The sequence below is a fragment of the Cimex lectularius genome, unplaced genomic scaffold (assembly GCF_000648675.2).
Source record: "Cimex lectularius strain Harlan isolate CLEC.00 unplaced genomic scaffold, Clec_2.1 scaffold91, whole genome shotgun sequence".
NCBI lineage: Eukaryota > Metazoa > Arthropoda > Insecta > Hemiptera > Cimicidae > Cimex > Cimex lectularius.
Window position 1 is genome coordinate 157,386 of NW_019394227.1, and position 23,416 is coordinate 180,801.

At 36.0% G+C, this 23,416-nt stretch overlaps 1 protein-coding gene across 1 annotated transcript in view; it reads left to right on the forward strand.

The window, feature by feature from the left end:
• LOC106674205 (proteoglycan Cow) overlaps nt 1–23,416 on the forward strand; it is a 196,849-nt gene that overhangs the window by 135,923 nt on the left and 37,510 nt on the right. The window contains exon 3 of the mRNA XM_014406806.2: nt 12,683–12,920. Coding sequence (XP_014262292.1) covers nt 12,683–12,920 — 238 coding nt within the window. The remainder of the gene's footprint in view (nt 1–12,682; nt 12,921–23,416) is intronic.

Genomic DNA, 23,416 nt, shown 5'->3' on the forward strand with positions numbered 1-23,416 from the left:
ATATAATAACTTTATACGAAATTTGCTTGTTATGTCTCACTTTCTCTTGTAAACAAAGAAGAACTGGAATTTAGTCTTTTGTAGCGTGAACGAAAAGTTCTTACGAATAAAATTGTTTTTCGTCTATAGGAGACCTTGGATAAATTTTATCATTAAAATAATATTCATTATTATCCCAACCGTTTACAAAAGTTCATCAAAGCTGCTTGTCTAAGTCTAGGTTTTTTTTTTTCATGTCTATTGCAATGTTTATGGAAAATTTTCAAATTATCGTCATTTAAAAACGCAATAACGCCAAAAACCTAATGACGTAGTGTTCAAATACAAAAGAAATGGTCCAATTATTACAATATGAAGGTTCCCTTATTTTCCTGTTTCTTCAAGAAAGATTCATACCAAGAAGAGGCCGATAAAAATCTGTTCTATTTGCAAACAAACCTCTTTGTTATCTTACATCAGTTTAATTTAAATTTGACATCTGAAATATTCAAATGTACTCTAGTGCATCGTTGTTGGTTTTTTTAATCTTTTGTTGTTGTTTATCAAACACTAAGCTTCGTACTGTTCAAAAGATAAAGAATTTAATTATAGAAATTTTTTGTAAGCGTATGATTGCAACTGGAAAAAGAATAAATTGGTACATACAGGGAGTTAAAGTGATTTTTTATATAAATTCCGAAGAATAATTGATAATTTCACAAAATTGAGGAACACCAAATTTTATGGGTAAATTCTACTAGCAAGGCTTTTTTCACCATAATTCTGGTTTTTTTTTTCAAAATTAAAATCGATGGTTTATCTATAGCATTATTGACGAATGAAAATTGCTAATATTTAAAAGTTATACCGTGTTGGTTTTTATGTTAGGTATGGCCTTCTACACTTACGCTGTCTAGTTTAATGTAAAACTATTTAAAGTTTTAGAGGTAGTTTTTCACGTAGAATCTGCTCGTGCTATTACAATTGTAGGCGCGTTAACGGCGATCATCTTTTTTTCATTTGTTATATTTTATTTTTATGTATTTATTTTTTTTAAATTAAATGCCCTATTTGTTCACACATTTGTAAAGTATTGTTCATTCTGGAGGTGTTTTCCTTCAGAACTCGATAATTTCAATTTATCATGTAACTAGTTGTTTTTCTTCAGTTACATTTGGAAAATTTTCATATTTTATTCAATAAAATTTTCAATATCTCCAGAACGAATCGATTTTCAGATTTTATTCAATTAAATTTTCTGTTATTTTTAACTATTTACTCGATAAATTTAAAGTTTAGAGTTAAGTACGAAAACTTCAATATTTACAGAGCGAATCGCTGACTTTTTGAGGATGAGTTTCTTTTTCTAATGCCCCTTTTTCCTTAATTTTGAATGTCCATTTCCACAATCAATCGAAGAATTTTTGACGCCCTATTTTTTTCGCGTATTTTTAACGTCATTTCCATTTCCAGATCGAATCGATGAATTTTTGAGGATGATTATTTCGAGATGCCATATTTTTTCGCACTTTGTGTATATCCTTTCCATTTCCAAAACGAATCGATGAATTATTAAGAATAATTTTTTTTCGTGATGCCCCATTTTTCCCCACATTTGGAATGTCCTTTCCATTCTAAAAATATAATACCAGAAACTCCCAAATTCATCGATTCGTTCAGAATAGTAGAAAGAATTCAATACAATTTTATGATTATTTTGAAGGTTCCCTTACCCCTTGACCGATGTGGCATGACAATAAAAAACTTGTAATAATACTAATATCACGTCAATAATTTTTAAAGAAAAACCTCTACAAGGACAGTCAGAAAATGATTTTGTTTTTTTAAACACTGAGTATGTTCCATTTGGCAATAAGTTATTTTTCATTATTGAAAACATTTATCTTTCCTATCTATGTACGTATCTATCATTATTTCTTCCTGAAAATACGTTACATATTGTATAATGTGTTCCAGTTGAGTTTAAAAACTTTTTGATTATGATTTTGATCGATTCAATTTTTTAATAGTCTGCTACGTTTAGTTAAGAAATAAGGTCCTTCCTATATAAAAATTAAAAATTCCTGATCGTTCCTATTTTTCGAAAATGAGATATTACATGTTCTAGGTTCCTTTTGGAAACCTTCACTTCTGAAAATTCCAGTTCCCCAATTGGTGAAGAAGGCGAAGGAAGTAAGGAGCGATATTTACTATAGGGCTTGGTCGTATGGCATTTTGTAGTAACCTTTAGAGGTCGGTATGATGGATGGAGCGACATATAAAAGCCCTTCCTGCCCCCTTAGAAACAGCGATAATTGAAGCCACATTCAGGGCTCACGGTCTAAAATTAATTTTCTCAGTATTACAGGAATTTTTACTATTTTTCCCTTGTCCCTTTGCAATTGTAAATCTCAGCGAGAGCTTTTTAACCAGCCTTGAAAAGCGTTTTCCACATATCTTTCACTCAAAAGGTTCAACAAACTCTGTGAACTATGAATCGTACTGAAGTCCCTCACTTTTTCATTATGTATGATTCAATTGTAAAGTGTAAAGATCGAAAAGGCCGTTTAAATCACAACGATGGACAAGAAAAGCTCGAATAAATAGAAAAAAGAAATGTAATCTTAGCTTGTGTTAAAAACCCTTTTCATTTCGTCTGCCTCTCACGAAACTGCGTTTTGTCATGACATTTTGTCATTCGACTAAATTAATTTTACTTCGCAACGAATCGTTTTAAACACTGACAAACTAAATTGGATCTTTTTATAAAACACAGCTTCAGGGTTGAGTATTACAAGGAAACCCTGTCTTTAATATATTACAGGAGTTATAAATAAATAAATAAATATTTTTAGAAAATTTATAAAACAGCCAAAAACCGAAACTAAAGCTATTAACAAATCTAGCCCATCTTGTTTACTAAAGGCAACCCTCTATTTGTAAAAATAAAACACTCAGGCTTATTTAAGACAGTGAAAACTTTATGAAAACTGCTGAAAGAACTTCTTCCGCAGTGATAAATTAGGTGGTAAGGGAAAAGTAGTGGTGGGAAAAGAAATAAGATAATTCCAGTAGTTTTCTACTTTGCAAAACTTAATTAAGTAGCTCTCAAAAAGGTTGGCCGGCACTTTTCTCTTCATTTACTGCTTTTGCTGAACGACCTAGTGGAAACAGTCTCTATAAACAATCAAATCCGATTTAATTATATAATCCGTTATAAAACCCAGCGTAATAAGTTATTAACAAAACATTACGCTTTATTATGGGTATTATTTTACATAATCGTGCATTTGTTTTTGTTTTTTCAATAAACTTTGTGGTAAATGTATTTATTGACTTTATTTCCGTTGCCACCGACACTTTTTACCACCGGCATAAATTGTCCATGGAAGGGTTATTCCGAAGGAGTTAGGTCTGGACAGCCTGCGGAAAAGTATAGTTAATTTATTTTTCAAGCAGCCTGATTAGCAATATTGCTAGAATAACACGGGGCAAATTGAACTTAATAAATTTCAGAATTTATCTTAAATTTCACCAAGCATTTTTCGCAAAGAATTCTTACAGTGGCACTGGACGGGATGTGGTAATAGCGTTATGTTGTACATTATAGTACAACAATAATTATATGTGTAATCATGAATTAGGGTGGAAGAGTGTAATACAACCTGATACTTTTCGGAGTAAATAGTCGAATGTGTGAGGTCAAGGATAAATGCTTGATGAGGGAGAAGTTCGAATTCCGCTTGTTTAATTTTTCAGGTGGTCCGACGTGAAACGTACGACTTTGCGTTATCGTGCTACAGGAGATTTTTAACCTTTACCAAAGCGGTTATTTGGGTGTAGGATTCTGAAATCACCAGAAAGGTATGGGGTACATAGGTTATGTTATACAACCCTCCTTTTTGTTCACCTTTAACATGAGTACTTCTACTTGTGTGGTTCCAAGTTATCTTGTTCTCTCCTCATTGTATCAATGAATTGGATACTTGTGGTAATAAGTAAACCATGTGTAAAACCAAGTAAAATAAACCATGTTTTCTTGTGTTCCTCTTTTATGTACGGTTGAGTGCTTTTAGTTCCAAGCTGTCTCGATTGTCTCCATTAAGTTCACCTAGGAGTTGAGTACTTGGGATGAACGGAGCCATGTAGTCTTGAGTTCTTTTTTTCTGTACAGTTGAGAATTTTTGATTCCAAATTGTCTTGTGTTTCTCCATTCAGTTCAACAAAAAGTTAACTACTAGTGGTTATGCGAATCCATATGGTCTTGTGTTCCTCTTTTCTCACAGTTGAGTACTTTTGTTTCCAATTTGTCTCGGTTTTCTGGTTTTCTCCATTCAGTGCTCCAAGGAGTTACCTACTTGTGGTTTTACGAATCCATATGGTCTTGTGTTCCTCTTTTGTCACAGTTGAGTACTTTTGTTTCCAGTGTGTCTCGGTTTTCTGGTTTTCTCCATTCGGTGCTCCAAGGAGTTACCTACTTGTGGTTTTACGAATCCATATGGTCTTGTGTTCCTCTTTTCTCACACTTGACTACTTTTGTTTCCAATTTGTATCGGATTTTCTGGTTTTCTCCATTCAGTGCTCCAAGGAGTTACCTACTTCTGGTTTTACGAATCCATATGGTCTTGTGTTCCTCTTTTCTCACAGTTGACTACTTTTGTTTCCAATTTGTATCGGATTTTCTGGTTTTCTCCATTCAGTGCTCCAAGGAGTTACCTACTTCTGGTTTTACGAATCCATATGGTCTTGTGTTCCTCTTTTCTCACAGTTGACTACTTTTGTTTCCAATTTGTATCGGATTTTCTGGTTTTCTCCATTCAGTGCTCCAAGGAGTTACCTACTTGTGGTTTTACGAATCCATATGGTCTTGTGTTCCTCTTTTCTCACAGTTGAGTACTTTTGTTTCCAATTTGTATCGGATTTTCTGGTTTTCTCCATTCAGTGCTCCAAGGAGTTACCTACTTCTGGTTTTACGAATCCATATGGTCTTGTGTTCCTCTTTTCTCACAGTTGACTACTTTTGTTTCCAATTTGTATCGGATTTTCTGGTTTTCTCCATTCAGTGCACCAAGGAGTTAACTACTTGTGGTTTCACGAATCCATATGGTCTTTTGTTCCTCTTTTCTCACACTTGACTACTTTTGTTTCCAATTTGTATCGGATTTTCTGGTTTTCTCCATTCAGTGCTCCAAGGAGTTACCTACTTGTGGTTTTACGAATCCATATGGTCTTGTGTTCCTCTTTTCTCACAGTTGGGTACTTTTGTTTCCAATTTCTCTCGGTTTTCTGGTTTTCTCCATTCAGTGCACCAAGGAGTTAACTACATGTGGTTTTACGAATCCATATGGTCTTGTGTTCCTCTTTTGTCACAGTTAAGTACTTTTGTTTCCAGTTTGTCTCGGTTTCTGGTTTTCTACATACTGTGCACCAAGGAGTTAAGTACTTGTTGAGGTACCTCATTTCACCATGGAGTAACTCTAAACTTTGTATCGTTGCTAGTTCGCGGTTAGTTTAGGCCGTAGTGTATAATTGCTTTTGTAATTAACATCACATCGGCCCTACTCCAAAGGGAGCGGTTGAATTTTTCACCTGCCATTCGGTTCAAAGAGTAACGGTTCGGCTCTGGTCGGTTAATTAAATTTTAAGTGGCCCGTACAACCTCAAAAGAGAATGGGCCGTATTGGAAGTTGCCAGAGGGTTAGGAGTGCAGAAACTTCTCTATAAACTTCTCGGAAGGCCGAACATATTTTATAGAAACTTTCAACCTTCTATGGCTGCTTTCAACAATGAAACTTAAAACGAGGGGGACTTCGAAAAATCCAAATTAATTTTGCCTTGTTTGACTCCTTCATTTTCTGCCCGAGTAACGGAGGAAAGTGATAGAAAACAACTTACAACTTAGATGAAGATTTATTTTGAAACTTGTTCAAGAGAAAGGAAATCTTCATATGATAGGACGTAATACAATTTATTATGTACCATTCTAAAGGCGTTTTAAAGTGGGACGTCATCTTCATGATGAAAGCTTCCGTGGGAATGAAAGAACTCTCATAAATCAATTTTCTCGTATACAAAAAGGTCGTAGATCATATATATCATTTTGGTTATAATCGCATAATTTTCCATGCAGAAACGTTTGAGAAGGGAAAGGAGAAATATATTGATCAATTCAGTTCGTCATTGAAATGAATAGCAAAGAAATGAAGAAATATTATTGATCTATTTTTCATTTTTTTATTGCCTAATTTAAGATGACAAAACGATTATAAGATGAGTAATGGCGATGTATAAAGTACATAGCAAATAATTTGTTTTAATTTTTGCGGTTTAGAAAAATAGAAAGAAATTGCGTTTCTTTAAAGTAGTGATTTTCCCCACTTTGCCCTTTACGCATGATGTCTGCAGTGGACAGGCCATATTTTGGTAGGAGCGGAACCCCTTGCGGCTAAACAGGGTGGTCCTGGAATGAGACCTGCATGCAAACAATCCTTAAGTGCGACCTTCCGGAAAGGGGTGATAGCCCTACAACCCTATCCATTTACTCAGCAGAGGGAAAACATTTTTTTTTTCACTCAGGACCTTTAGATGAATTTACTCAATGTTGTTGTTTATACAGAAATAACTCGATTTTCTAAACAACCTTCGTTCATGTCTTATAATTATAAGTTTGGATTGTTTTCTCTTTTATTTCCGACAAGAGCTGTACTCGTGTTATAAATGACAATGGATTAACGGAGGTTGATATCGACTAGTGGTGGCATAGGTCAAGTGAGTGTAGGAGATTTTGTAGATTAGGGAAAGGTCTGCTGTAATCTTCAGCTACCAGTTTTCCATGATTGTTTTATTAAATATAGGTGTTTTATTGAACTTCTCTAGCCGATTAATTTGTTCATTTTTAGCTATGTGTGTGCCCTTAAGTGGTAATTAAGAAAGCAGTGGATGGTATATAGGTATTTACCCTATTTAAATCCTCCGGCTTTTCCTTCCTTTTTGAGAAATTAATAAATCTTTTAGCTTGCTTCAAATGTTGATATTGCTTTTGTCCCATGCTTCAGTATTTCTTTCTCCAACTATTTTTCACTTTTAACTTTAGTACACACTCTAGTGCACTTCATGATTATTGTCCCGCGGGTGAGGGGACTAATTTTGGTTGGTCAGCCGGTATATTTCCTTCTATATCTTCATGTCCCGAGCTCACTTTGAAGTAAGCTTGTGTTTTTCAGCAAGGAAACACTTACTTCAAAGTGAGCTGGAGACTCAGGTTCTTGAGTTTTTACTCTTTTTTTCCTTTTTTAGGGATGGTTAGGGGTTTCATTTTTTTTGGGTGTTGGGATAGAATGTTAAGAATGTTTTGTTGTAAAGAGATTACTGTAGGCCTGTTTGACTCCATTAAGAGAGAATGGTTTGGAAGAAATGGAATTTGTACAGGTTTTTGAAGAATCCTCCATTGGTAATGACTAATGATGTTTATTCATGTGTACGTGGATAAGACTACCATTTGGGCTCTATCTTCATTGTATTGTCTCAAGAACCGTCTGTGTAGCGGTTGTACGTGGTTTTGTGCTGTAGTATTTTCTTAGTTCTTACTTTTTTACGATGGTTCGCAACAACAGAGGTTGGTCTGTTCGTAAAAAACAAACATTGGTATGTATGTCGGATTGGAATGCAAGGTGGCTGGATTCGAACCCGGGTCCTTTACCGTACAGTCTGAACACCTAAACCATTGCCAACGACGCCCATCCATTATTTTCTTATTTACAATCCATAGTGATTTGTCTGCAGGTGTCATTGTTTCATGTCAGTGGTTTTAGATGTAATTTAGTCTAGTGTCTTAGAAGCAACGAGTACTGTGCCAATGAAATTTACTCAATCATTAAAATGTCTTTTTACTTACTCTTTCAAACTCAATTTAAAACCAACCGTGATTCGCATGCAAGGAGGAAATAAGGATCGTGGAAAACGAGGGTTGAGGAAATACATTTAAAACGTTATGTCAACCTTTTTCGTAATTTGTGTGCGTAAGCTCCTTGGGCAGATATCAGCTTTGGGGTTATATTGAAAGCTCCTTAAGACAAGTCTTAGAAAGGAGAACGGCGAAGAGACCCGGCCGGGTCGATACTGGAGGAAATACATCCCTGGAACAAGCCGACCAGGAATTGACTTACCATGCGTGTTTGTTTACCCAACTTTCGAGCAAAGTTGTCAAGTCTCTCAATGCGTAATCTCGGTGACTGTTGGATCGAGGGGTCCGCCGATGCTCGCATTAATTTAAGGGAGAGGCGTCAGATTCGTCCTCCACCCAATATCCTTTTATACATTCAATATGCGTCAAGTAAATATTATTAAACCTTTCTCGCCCCCGTTTTATCTTTTATATTATTAAAGAGAATCTTTCGAAAATGAGAAAATCATGCATATCCCCCTAAACATTTGTCAATGATAAAGTTCTTTTTCACACACTGCGAAAATTTCATGATATATTGCTAGATTATTTATTTTATAAAGCACAATAACAGCGCGCTATAACAACATAAACGCAGACCTAACTTTTTAGGTAAAATGGTTTTGAAAGTATAGATTTTCAAATAAAACCAATGAAATACTCCATAACATCAAACTGGCAGAATTTCAGGCAAGTTTATTCCCTTTTTTCAGGCCACAAAAACCACTCTTTTTGTATTTTTTTACCGACATTGCATCAATTTTATTGGAGTTTTACCCTTTTTTTTGGGTCAAATCGATTTGTCGTTCTTCAAAAGGACTTTAAAGTTTCGCAAGATACTTTGCATAATTTTAATTTATCATAATTATGGTGCGGTAACGCAAGCCTTATCGCTTACATAAACCCTGTAGAGCTAAGCAACAATTATATATAACATTTACAGATGGGAAACATCCCCGTTTCCCTTAAAAATCGAAACAGGGGACCAAAAAATCCACTTTTGTGTCCTAGGACTGTCTTTATGTCGGGTGGCATGCCTACTCGCTACCAGAGGCCACAGCGTGGCACTCCTCGACCAAGTTTGACACACAAAACAACTTTAATAAACAGAGAGAGGCAGGAACCGTTGTGTTTCTAATAATTTTGCCGTTTTTGATAGGTATACTCTTTAATACACTTTTAAAAAAGTAGTAAACAATATAGCTAGAAATTAGGGAATCGATGTGGCTGATTGGGAGAGCATCGGATAGTGGATTGCCACTCTTGCGGTCTTGGGTTCTAATCCCGGAATAGCCACAGATTTTTAATTGCTAATAATACGTTTTGGGCTGATGTCTTCCTATACGGAGACCAGGCTTTCGACCGGGCTTGCTGTGTTACTCAAGAAGATACTTACCAGCATATTTTAATTTATGAATGATCCTACCTGCGGTCATGCCGTGTCCCGTGCGACAGGGGATATCCTCTTATATTCCCGTAACATCTGGAGTCTCCTAAGGAAGTATCCTTGGCTCGATCCTGTTTACAGTATACATTGCTGACATTCTTACTTACCCAAACTCAGTCATCTCCACGTGGTCCACTGGTGTCCAGCCATCTCCTCTTCTCACTCCAACCCAACTGTTGTTAATTTCTATCTACAGTCAGCTCACGTTTTAGAAGATGGTTACAGCAAATGAAAAATCAAAGTGAAAGAAAAAGCAAACTTTTTCAAGTCACTTGGACCTCCATTAAAACTGAATGGCATACTGATAGCGACTGCTAACATAGTACGATACAAGGGAGTGTTCAGTTGCAAAAAACTGAACCGCCGTTACATACTCGTGCTGAGACTACTCGACCAACGATCTCGGCTAAACCTCAACCATTTAGAAAATTTCTCGTTCTTCCGATATGGACTTACGGAAAGGAAGTTTAGTAGAGCTTAACCAAACATTCCATTTCATCCCCTAGTCTCTCCAATCCAAAATTTTAAGAAAAATCCTTAATGGTCCCTTATATTCAGCAAAACCATTCACACTACCTTCATATTCCATATATATATTATGCAGGGTGGGCGACCAAGACCCGAGGGGTTAAATGCCTGGGTAGACTCGTACCCCGTTCGTAAAAGGTCCGGGACTTGGTTGGCTCACGTGTCCTGCATAAACCTCTTGGACTTGTTCACAACCCTCAAGATTTTGGACCATTTTATCTCTGGGAGTGATTTGGTGATGTCCTCTCCTTCAAAGATTTCAAATCTAGACCTAGCATACCTATAGACATTCTGCGAGGTAGTGCTTTGCCGTTTCTTCTTTTATTTCGCAGAAGCGGCAAAAGGGATCTGGTAGGATACCCATTACGAAGAGGTGTCTTCTCAGTGGGCAGTGGCCCGTCAGAATACCTATCAGACTCCTAATTCCCTTCCTTGGGATAGAGAATAGCCTTTTCGATTCTACTGGTTTAATCACCTTAACAAACTCTTTCCATTGCCTGTGTCTGGGAGATAGATTCCACTCCTTAAGGAATTGTTTCATACCCCAGTTTTTAATATTCTCTTTCGCTGTGCTCATAGAGTGAGGTAATACCGGTTGTGGCCCGACAAAAGCTGTATTAGAGCCTTCTTTGGCCAGGTTATCCGCCTCTTCATTGCCATGGTGTCCTTTATGTGCTGGTATCCAAATAAGGGTTACCGTGTTCTCAAACCTGGAAGAGATCCTATTGATAAGATCTATAGTTTCCTCCACCAGTCTAGATGTTGACAAATCCTTTTGTAATGACCTAAGACTAGCCTGACTGTCAGAAAGATTTTAATATCTTTTCCCATAATTTTATTTTCCATAAGTTTTCTACAAGACACATTGATGGCCCAGATTTCTGCCTGAAAAACGGAGGTGTTATTGCCAAGAGGGGAGGAGATTTTTGGTATGTAGATTCCTGCACCACTCCCTCTACCTTTGATAAGTGAACCATCTGTGTAGCTGTCTATGTTACGATGGTCATCATCCAGACTATAATCATAATCACAAGGGGTGACTACCTGAAAGTGCTTTTTCCCCGAAGGGGTTTTAATCTTTTTATCACTAACGCTTAATAATTGACCGTTAACCTTGCTCAATAGTTGAGAGATTTTCGAGTGACCTATGTTATTGCACTTATGATTCCAGCTGCCCTCACTAATTAATCTGTAGAAGCTGATTAGTGGTCTGACCTTAACCTCAATGTGAAGGGGTGTGGTATTGGTTATGATTTCAAGTGTTAGGGTGGGTGTAGTTGAAAATGCTCCTGTCATCATCAAACAACCTAGTCTTTGAAATGACCTTAATTTATTACTATTCCCTTTATTTTCTAGACCTTTCCACCACACTAAGGCTGCGAAAAAGAATCTGGGTAGAATAATTGCAGTATATAGCCATTTGGCTACCCATGATTTGATGCCCCATGTTTTACCGACAATTCTCCTAAATTGTACCATTGATATGGTGCCTTTCCTGTAAATGTTATTAATATGACCTTTCCAATCAGGTTTCCTGTCAAGTGTCACACCAAGGAATTTGATTGAATCCACTAACTTTAATTCTGTGCCCTGACATTTAGGGTTTTTAAAATTACCTAATGTTCTTCTCCTGCTAAACATTATCAGTTCTAGTTTAGCAGGATTAATTGGTAAACCTTTGTCACAACATATTCCATAGGGAAACTCCCCTGTCAGAAATTCCACAATACCCTTTCTGTACATTCAAACCCCAGGCCGATGGATTTCCTTCAGAGGTGTGTGTGTGTATGTATGTGTATGTGCGCGCGCGTGTGTGTGTGAGTGTGTGTGTGTCTGTGGTGTTTGTCTGAAATGTGAGGATGTGTCACGAGTGGATAGCTTCTCCCATCATGTTTAATTTTATCTATATGTATATATTATTATATCAGGAATTATCAGATTTAGTTATTTTAACTAAAGTTAAAGATGTAAATAATAATAACAATAATAATTTTTTTTTTTAATAGAGAGAAAGTGATTTGAACCCTCATGTGCGACACCCAACGGGTAGCTGTACTTTAAGCCCTCTTGTATAACAGGAATTACTTTAGTAAATCTTAACTATTTTCCTAATTTCCTAAAAACACATTTTATTTTATAATTAATTTATTAATAATTAAATATTATTAATACAAATTCTATTTAGATTCGCCTCTGTAGGGTATAATGAATTCTTGTATTGGATCTTCTTGAGGTCATTTTACAGGTGAATAAAAACATCGCTATTGGGTTTCACCAAGCTTTCGGCGAATGTTCGATCGATATCAACTAGAATTCATAATGAATTCTTATTTTTTATCCTGGAGCAATTGTATCAAATAGAAGTTTTCTCCCATTCAAAACTTCCCCTCTCGCCAGCTGATCAACATAATTTTATGCAACTTTAACAGCAAACTCTTAAACAATTGTACAATGAAAAAAATGTAATATTAATGAGTATGTTGAGAATAATGCTCGAGGATGTGATAAATTGCTACATAAGCACTACCTATTTAACCTAATCCTACATGAAAAGTATAAATATAAAAAACACTATTGCAGTTCAAATAATAGCGATTTATTAAGATTAAGAAGTGATTTAATTATTAAAAAGAAAGATAAAACAAAAAGGAATGGATACACCATCCATTCAAAGCCTGTGTCTACGGTTTAAAACCGTATAAGCGTAAATATAAATAATTCATAACATATTTTATACTTTTGCATGAGTGTAAAACTAAAGGACATGCTTTGTGTTTTATTTCCAGGCGAACTGTGCCAACCGTTGAATTGCAAAAAGAAGGAGTTATGCCTTTTGGAGAACCCCTACACGGCGGTTTGCGTGAGCAAAAAGGATCTGCACAAAAGCGGAGACCTCGTCGTACCCAAGTCGAAATTAAGTCCGGAAGAAGCCGCTAAGTATTCGCAGGAACAGTCTGACGATGACGTCTTCTACGACTCCGACGACGAGGACGACGATCCCGATTCGAACCAAGACCTCATGACGTAAGTACATAAATCATGTAAACATATCTGATTAATGCGTTTAATTTTGACATTTACAACATAGAATGTGAAAAAACATCGGTGTACAAAATTAAGTTTAGTCGATTATGTCCTTTGTGTATTAGGGATTACGGCGAGGCAAATTAATTAACATATTGGTACTGATTACCAGACGTGTTTCGGGTTCATGCAATCATTAATGCAATGACAAACACATCACACAGGCGGCTGTTTATGATGATAACTTGAAACACGACAAAGGGAGATTAGTTGAATTGCTCTGTACAGAGAAAGGACTATGCGCTTTTTTTAGTATGGACTGTTGTAATCTACAAACTTTAAATTTTAAACAATATCAGTCTTATTTTTACATCGATTAATCCTTTATTCAATAATGTACATAAACAATGTTTTCTATTAATCACAATCAGAATTTGTGAGCAACTTTTGTAAGAATGGGTAACTGCGTGTTCGGGTGTTGAACGGTAAAACACGATGGCAGCAAGATGAGATCATCATGATTCGCCCGGGGCCAAAGCAAGTCATCATGTCGAAACAAAAATTTGCATCTAAATTAAATGTGGAAGGTGGATATTTTCTGAGAAAAACACGTAAAGAGGATTTCATTTTTGTGCTTTGAGCTTGGCCTGCTTCAAGCAAATCGATCGACACGAAGAAATTAAATGAGTTCGCATCGTGCCTCAACCAGCTTATAACCCTGATCCATCACAGTCAATGGGACGATTCTGCATGGACGGTTTTTATCATTTATTTAATTCTCCCTTAGGCATAACATTCATTCTAGGGTCAATTTGTATTAGCATTATTCAAATGTATGGTCAATTTATGGATACTACTGTTGGCAGATTCGAGTTGGAAACTCCTTTTCAAACTTCATTAATAAAATATTTACCCGTCCAAAATAGTTGGGTACGTAATCTTCGAGGTATTTTGGTTCCTGTTGGGTTTGCTTAAGTACTTGTGAAAATCAAAATTGATCAAATGGAAAACCTGATGTATTTTTGTTATTATAATGAAACCACCTGCCGTCGGAGCACTGTTCTGTGAAACATTGACAGATGAATGTCGAATTTCCCGATTTAATTCCTTTGTGAAAAACAGTATTGCTCGGCAGGCATCAGTTCAGCGCAGGTATTAATGTTCGTGCTGTAACGGTGTGACAAAAGTTCTGTAATCATCAATTGATTAAAGTATTTAGTTGAGATAAAAAAGTCAGTGTCACGAGCGGGATTCGAACTAACTTCCCATCTCAACCGCACCTTTTGAATTTTCCCTCCTTTTTGCCATTTTTCAAAGGAGGGAAAATTCAAAAGGTGCGGTTGAGATAGGAAGTTGATGTCCGAGCGGATCGAGGTCACGATAGTCCAAGTGGTAGAGCAGCGGCGTATCTAGCCGAAGATCGTGGGTTCGAATCCCGCTCATGACACTGACTTTTTATCTCAACTAAAAACCTTAATCAATTGATAGATATTAATTGGTCAAGCGGACCACGAAACTAGTGAATTTAATAAGTTCTGTAATCACTTTATGCGATGTAGTATATCCAAATACGTATAGGCTACAAATTAAAAAAAAGTTTTATTAAGATGATCAGGGGCAAATCAATCATTTATCAAAGCGCTAAAACCCATCTTGGCAAAAGATAAAAAAATTGAAATGGAAATTCCTCCCTGTCACACATCGTGTTCGACCTGGCGGAAATCGTGTTTAATGCTGCGTGGTCGCCGCTGATAACCCTCTGTGTTTTTTCGTGATATTTTTTCTTTCCTCTTTCGCAAGTTATGTTATTAGCTGCATCTCGAGATTTAAAAATAATCTCGATGACTTTCCATACCGTGGCCCACAACGATCCAAAGAAAAGCCATTCCATATTTCGTGTAATGTTTATCCCATGTTTTATGCCGTTTAAAGACGTCTTTGAATAGTGGCATGAATGGAAAGTCGTCTGTTTGTCGCATGGCTCGGTTGCCACGAGCTTTGTGGTGCGAAACTAATCTCGAATAGGGAATTGAAGCTTCCAACTTGAAACCAATAGATAGACGAGCTTTCAGAGGGTTTCCGTAATACATTTTCCAGATTTCAATTTATTTTTAGCCATTTAATAAATCCTATTTTTAATTTAAACAAAAAATGAGATAAGACTAACGTTTGTTTAATATTTTCATTAGTTATTTGGAGATCGTGATGGTTTGGTGTGACGTAGGTTTTAGAAAAACATTTTCTTTTCATGCGAACGTTCGATGTTTATTGAGATCATCTTCAGGACCTGAGATTTATAAACATTAAAATGAAAATTTTAGATTTAAAAAAATGAAATTATACAATGCTAGAATATTTTAGATTCAATCAAAGTGTTTGTTTTCCTCGTAGATGTGGAATGTTTGTGCTTGTGTGTCGTATTGAGAGTGCTAGTGAGATATTGCTGTTTTATGTATATATACTTTTAAAGGGGTGTACGCTAATATCATTAATCAAATTCAATATCGATAACATACATATATTATCACCACATCACACAAAACATATAAAACAAACATCACATTCCACACATCAAATATTTCTACATAGTCTAATTCTTCAACATTTTGGCTTTCCTTTCCCTAATTATCCCCGTCTATATAATCCTGAAAGGATAATCAGACCGGACCACGTTTTTCCCATTGTCGGCTCTTTTCACCTCCAAGAAGACGACTCCCACATAAAAATGTTTTTCTATTCCCAACTTCCTTCCCCACCCCTTCAAAATCCAACGTATGTAAACAAAAACCAACAATATCTCACTGACACTCTCAACACAATAATGACACATCTACACAGAAAATAAACACTTTGAGCGAGTACAAATACTTTGATTGAATCTAAAATTTTCTAGCATTGTCTATTTCTTTCTTTTTTTTTAATCTAAAATTTTCTATCGTTGCATAAATTCATTTTTTTTATCTAAAATTTTTATAACATTGTATAATTTTTTTCGCATCCGACATGAATTTGTAAAATTTAAACAACGTTTATAAATCCCAGGCCCCGAAGATGATCACAATAAAGGTCGAAACGTTGGCATGATAAAGAAAATGTTTTTCTAAAACCTACGTCACACCCGACCGCAACTCACGATCTCCAAATTATCATTGGCTAACGGTCACTAAACACCACACAAGTTATAACTCAAGTTTTAATGCTTAATCCGAAAATATTATTTATTTACTATTATTATTCTGGTGTTGTCTGTACTAACGTACTGTTACAAAATATTTTACAAACGTAATGCCAAAACTAGTATGATATTATTGGGTTGTCCGGAAAATAATGCAGGATTTTGGTATTAAACAAAAAAAAAGAAACTAGTTACTTTAAAGCAATGTTCTTTAATCAAAATAATTTCCCATACNCAAATGAGTAATCCTGTAAACGTAAACAGAATATTTTATATAGATTTTTTTTAATGAAAACTTAAAATCCTGCATTATTTTCCGGACAACCCGATATATCTAATACAGAAAATAAAGTTAACAATAAAGAAAATTATTCTAATGAAATTAGACTGTCTATGAACGATTTCAGTTCTCAATTAATTGTACACAATTTTTTTTCGAAATGAAAAATCTGTGTCACAGGCGGGATTCGAACCCACGACTTTCGGCTTAATACGCCGCTCAGTTATTTCGTTTCTAAATACTAGTTTAATTCCTGAATGACATAATCTTGTATTTTTCTTATTGATTGAATTACTGTCTGATTATAAGCTAATATCACCAAATCATAAGCGTACATTTTCTTGAGCAAAACGCCTCTGCTTAAATCTGTTTCTATATCATTTGAGAAAAGGTTAACAACGCAGGATTAGTACAGAGCGTTACCAAACATCAAGATGAAGATGTAAGGTTCGGGTGTGTAATGTACGGCGCCTTTGAGAGCTGTTGTATGCCCCCTTTCTGTACTTACAGCACACCAGTGAGTCCTAACTAATCGAGGAATTTGATTCGTAGATCGGTTTCAGTTGAATTTCTTCTACGGTTGTACACCCAACCAATAAATTTTTCAAAATGCTTGCCGGATCTTGATATCATCAATAGGTGTCTCGGCACCGACCTTGAAGTGTTTTCTTGTAGCACGATGTCTCTTTCTATTATCATGCGTGTATATGCGGCAAAGTTGAAGGTTACCAATCGAAAGCTGTTTAAAATTTCCTGTCGACGCTCCAGAACGATTTTGGCTCCATAGCTCAATTTGAAGTTTTCGTAAAAAGTGAAAAATTAACACGTTCCCGAATTATTGAATTTACTGATGAATTCACTAATTTCGTGGTCCGCTTGACCAAGTAATATGTTATAATTAATTAAGGTTTTTAGTTGAGATAAAATTGTCAATGGCACGAGCGGGATTCGAACCCACGATCTTCGGCTTGATACGCCGCTGTTCTACCACTTGAGCTATCGTGACTTCGATCCACTCGGGCACTAACTTCCCATCTCAACCTCACCTTTTGAATTTTCCCTCCTTTTTTCCATTTTTCAAATGTCGCCTAGAATCAAATAGATTACACGACATACGTTATCACACTAATACACAATCAGACAAAAGAAGAAGAAAAATACACGTAAAAAGATTTATATACAATAAAAAAAACCACGTCCCCTAAAAAGCGGAACAGTGGACTCGTTACTGTGAGAACCATTCTTAAATCCGGCTGAATACCCACACGCTCTCTATAAGGAGCCAAGATATAACAAGCTTATATTAAGTGGGACAAATCGAGCAACCTTTCTCTGTATAGGGGCACCTGAGCGTGCTTTGGCCCAGGAGCAGGCGCCTTGTGTCAACCGCGTATGGCTTATTCTTAATTCCTCGTTTCCAGCTCACGTTCTCGGAGAGTCATCTACTGGTCGTGTTGTTGACAGGCAAGAGCCTCTCTGACGATCTCGCCTTGATATTTGTTTATTTGATTTGTTTCCGATTGTGTTCTTTGTGTACGTACTAATGGGGAAATACTAATAATTATTTGTGAGGTGATTAGTGACCGTTAATCGATAGTTATTCAGAAATCGTGAGATGCGGTCTGGTGTGATGTAGGTTTCTAATATTACACAGAAAACAAACACTTTGAGTGAGTAGAAATACTTTGATTGAATATAAAAAATATATATTTTGCATTGTATAAATTCACTTTTTTCCACATCCTACATGTATTTGTTAAATGTAAACAATGTTTGTAAATCCCAGACCCTGAAGATGATCTCAATAAAGATCGAAACGTTGGCACGATAAAGAAAATGTTATTCTGAAACCTACATCACACCAGACCGCATATCACGATTTCTGAATAACTAATAATTATTCTAATTTAAACAGCTTTTAGGTAAAGCTTTTGCCGAATGTATTGTGTTTTTATCAGATCGTGACCAAATTTGATGGAGGGAAAGGTTTCGGAAAAAAAGATCAAATATTCTAAACAATGTCTCCTCGATAAACACTCTTGACAGAAATAACAATTGTCAGCGAGAGGTGCTTATCCCGTGTCAAGAATAATTCCAGTCTGGACGGGAGCTTTTTGATTCAGCGTCTCCTTTTTCGATTCGTGCTTTGCCATTGTTTTGTATTTTTTTCTCCCTGATCCACTTTGCCCTTTTCCACTCGTATTAAATATTCCCCTTGTTTACCTTGAACGAAAAACCCTTCGGATGTTAAAATTGTCACCTGGGGAGATTTAATTTTTTTACATTTATCAAAGTGAAAAAGGTTAAATCTCATTTTGTCCCGTGCTTCCAAAAATGTACTTATTCTCACGATTGCGACGCCTTTTGAAGGCTATGCATAATAGATATCCTAAAGTGATTATTTAAGCATAAACATTAAAGCCGGTAGCCACGCAACCTGATAAATTTTCAATAATTTATTTACATATATTTTTCCTCCTTTCGATGAAATATTATTGAAATATTTTTTTTTTATAAAAGTATATTTACAAAATATTACTTTTTTTTTACAAATAATACTTGTAATGCCATGAACTAGTCGTCTGCCAGTATTATTGAAATATATTTCACTAATTTAAATAATTTTATAATCAAAGACTGGAAAACTTCAAACGCTTATTCCAGATGATGATAATGATGGATATCAGAAAGTGGGATTTTTAACTAAGCACTGCATCCTTCTGGGTTACTTTACTTTCCTTGTTTCTTAGTTCCACTTATTTCACTCCATAGTCATCCTCTCTTGGGAACAGAATTGCTCTGGAAGTTCAAAGGTTCCTTCTTTTCACATGCGTTTTAATATTTAAATTATTAAATTAAAATTTAAATTAAACATGTACTGCCGCATCGTACAGAGGACTGACTTTTCTTCTTCTATTACAGCTCCGCTAGGGCGGCATTCTAGAACCTTTCCAATTCACAATATACCCAACTGACATTTCTGGCAGTAGTATATGCTCTTTTGCTGACAACACATCCATCCTGAACCTTCCGTAGTTGTAACATCTAAACCTACCCTTGTCACCTTTAATCTCAGAAAATCTACTTGTCCTACAGTTTACTATTCAAAGGAAACCCATTCCAACTCGTGGAGGTCCTTAAGTCTCTAAGGCATCAAGTAAATAAGTTATTTCGGCACTGATTTTGTCTTGTGCAAATGAATTTCATTCGGTTTGAGGGTTCGCAACAGCAGAGGTTTCATCAACTCTCGAGGTGCCGGTGTTTTTGAAAAAAGTCCATTTGTATGTCGGGTTCGAATGCAGGGCCGCTGGATTCGAACCCGGGACCTTTACCTTACAGTGATGAGCACCGTGCCAACGCCTAAACCGTTGCGGCCACCGACGCCCTTTCAACGATTATTGAAGGCGGAGAACAATGTCTTACTCGTCTTTTTTTTCACGCGCCATAAGTGTTCTATAAATAATATTCATTTCAGGAGAAGGTGCTGGCCAATTCTTTAATCATCCTTACATTTTCCAAATAAATGGTATCAACCCGAGCTACATGACGTCGAGCATTATCTTGCATTAAGACGAAGTTGTCCCCAGTAAATGGAGCGAATGGGAGTACAGTTTACAAAAGAAATTCAATGTGCTTTTGAGCAATCAAAGATTTTATTCACCTGTAAAATGACCTCAAGAAGATCCAATACATCAATTTAAACTACGGAGGTCGATCAATATCAACTAGAATCAAAGATCCATTCGGGATGAACGTTGATTCCATCCCGTACCGTAACTGACGGTGTTTGAAAAGGGCGTACTCACGTACCGAACGCAAACGCCCTCCAGATCTCCACATACGACCCCGGTCATCTGATTGCCACAAACCAACCAAAATAGTCCCATCGTCTCTAGCAGTCGTAGATCGATGTCGATCAGTACCTTCTCATCGATCGAGACTTCCGATGGCTCTATACCGCCGTAGACTATCGTGGTAGCGTGCGATACACTCCCAGGACTTGGGCTTTTTGAGTGCATATAAATATACTCGATGCCTCTCCATTAGTAGAGAACCTGATGATGGGTGTCTAGTAAGGATCCCATGAAGACGTCTGATGACTGTTTTAGAGCTCACCCTTACATTACGGACGTTCTGACTTGGCTATCAAGGAAGCCGTTAGATGTCGGTTCCGTAGTGCGGTAAAAGCAATAAAATCGACTCTAGTTGTCATAGATCGATGTCCACCAGTACTTTCTCATCGATTGAGACTTCCGGTGGCTCTGAACCGCCGTAGACCATCGTGGTGGAGGCGAAACACTCCCAGGACTTGGGCTTTTTGAATGCATATAAAATATCATTAAATCAATTATTGCAAAATGTTACACAAGCGTGTTGGTGAAATTGTAATTTTGGATAGTGATATGTTCATCCATTTTTTCCCCTTTGCCCTCCTTAACATTTCTTAATATCAGTGAAGACCCTTAATAGAAATGTTTTTCTCTTGGAAATTTAATATCAGAGAAAGAGGTGATATTAAATATTACTCCTTTAATTAATAGTTATGTATTCTTTCCCTTGTTTATATGGAAATAAAATATGTTTTTAAGCATACAAGTGCTATAAATACTAATCGATTTGTTATTACTGTGGTCTTTGATTAGAAAAAAAACCTTTTATAACTGGAGTTAATTAATCGTTGACATTTACAAAGTGAGTCATTCGGTTTATATTACTTTCCCAATTTACTAAGCGTTTAGATATATTGGCTTTCAACTTTGTCCCGCCGGTTAAAACAGACAAAATATAATTTAAAAATGAAACCTGCCTCTGGGAAATTAGTTTTCCCACGGCCAATCCCCAGTTGTTAATGGGCCGACTCCCTCTTGTGACATATTGTCCCGCCTTGTTTTTCTTTTTTTCCACTGACAATTTATGCTGTAATTAAAAAAATTCCATTGTAATACGAAAATATCGGCATCTTCCCGTTTCATAATCTTTCACGGGAATTAATTTTTGTCGTGAAGCCAGGATAAAACAGATTTGAAATCTCTTGAGAACTTTTTATCCGCGAAATTCCTGTTACAAGGGTTACTATAAACAATTTTTTTATTAGAAACATTATGTAAAAATCCTATACAACATATTGGGTGCTTCTTTGATGTCTAACTTTGATGAAAATGATGCTATAGCAAACATAAAATATCTGCTTACTAAATATATACCTCCTTGTGGAATATAATTACCCAAAAAATCACGACAACCATATGCCTTCATTACACCCAAAATGTCCTATTAGTCATAAAAAGGAAAGTATAGGTTTAGACGGTCAAATAATTGTAGATAAAAAAAATGCCGGCGTTGATAAATTATCTTCTAAGTATATTTTCATCAAGCTGAAATACATGCCATCAACGCTTCTTCTTTAGAAAATCCCCAAAATGGCAAAAAATTCCTTATAGTTCGGATATCCAAGCAGCTATTAAAGTATTAGCTTGTAAAACACATCAAAATTAGTCATTGAATACATCCAAAATTTACTAAAGCCTGATGATATCTTGGGTACATGGACAGGTTATGGTAACGAAAAGGCAAACTCTGCCCAGAGGAGGATCTGGCTAGACCATAAATAGGCTCTGAACCTACTCTTGGGATAACAAAAACAAGCACATAATCCTCCATCACAAAATTTGTTTAAAAAAAACAAAAGGAGAAGTGTATCAACTCTAGGGTGTACGCAGTAAACATTAAAACAACCTCACCGAGACTAATAACCGGTCACTATCGTTTGAGAAAAATTTATACAGCGTGGGTTATTTAATGTGTGGTGATTAGTGACCGTTAATCGATATTTATTTAGAAATCGTGAGATGCGGTCTGGTGTGATGTAGGTTTCAGAAAAACATTTTCTTTATCGTGCCAACGTTTCGATCTTTATTGAGATCATCTTCAGGGCCTGGGATTTACAAACATTGTTTACATTTAACAAATACATTTAGGATGTGGAAAAGTGAATTTATACAATGCAAAATATATTTTTTATATTCAATCAAAGTATTTCTACTCACTCAAAGTGTTTGTCTTCTGTGTAATTGTGCCATTCTTGCGTGTCGTGTTGAGAGTGCCAGTGAGATTTTGCTGTTTTATGTTTATATACGTTGGATTTTGAAGGGGTGGGGAAGGAAGTCGGTATAGAAAAGACATTTTTGTATAAGGCGTCGGCTTCTTTGAGGTGAAAAGAGCCGACGAAGGGAAAAAATGTGTTGGTAATGGTTCGGCCAGATTATCCTTTCAGGATTATATAGAAAGGGATAAATAGGAAAAGGAAAGCTAAATTGTTGGAAAATTAGACTATGTGAAAAATATTTGATGTGTGGAATGTAATGTGATGATATAGGTATGTTATCTGTATTGAATTTGATTAATGATATTGGCGTAGCTGCGACTGAGTTTACATGTATCTGTTCTGTAATTGATGCTGTGTTTATCTCTGTTGATATAAACCATTTCTAAGAAATTACGTTTATGTTTGTTTTGTTCTGTGTGTAATATTTTTGGATTTTTGAAGTCGAAATTGTGTTGGTGTTCAAAATGGTGGGTAGCGAGTGCTGTAGGATTTTGCTTAGGTTTTTTGCAATCATAGATATGTTGCTTTACTCTCTTGTCCAGATATTGGCATGTAAGACCGATGTAAGTTGCCGGACATTTTAAACAGTTGATCTTGTAGATTACGTCAGATTTATTTGTTATTGGTGTGGGATCTTTAATTTTGGAAAAAAGTGTTTGAATTGTTTTATAATTTTTGAAAGCTATTTTGAAGTTATCGGACAAGAGAAATGTGTTTAATTTGTGTGATAGGCCTTGTATAAATGATATGGAAATGTATGCTGGTTTGTTTGTATTCGATAGATTTAATGTAGTATTATTAGTAATAGTGGATGGTGTTAGTGTTGAGTTGTAATTGTTGATTATTCTGTTAATTATGAGTTTAGGGTAGAGGTCCTTATAGAGGATGTGTTTGTATATCTTTATGTTTTTGTGGTGGAAGGATACATGGCTTAA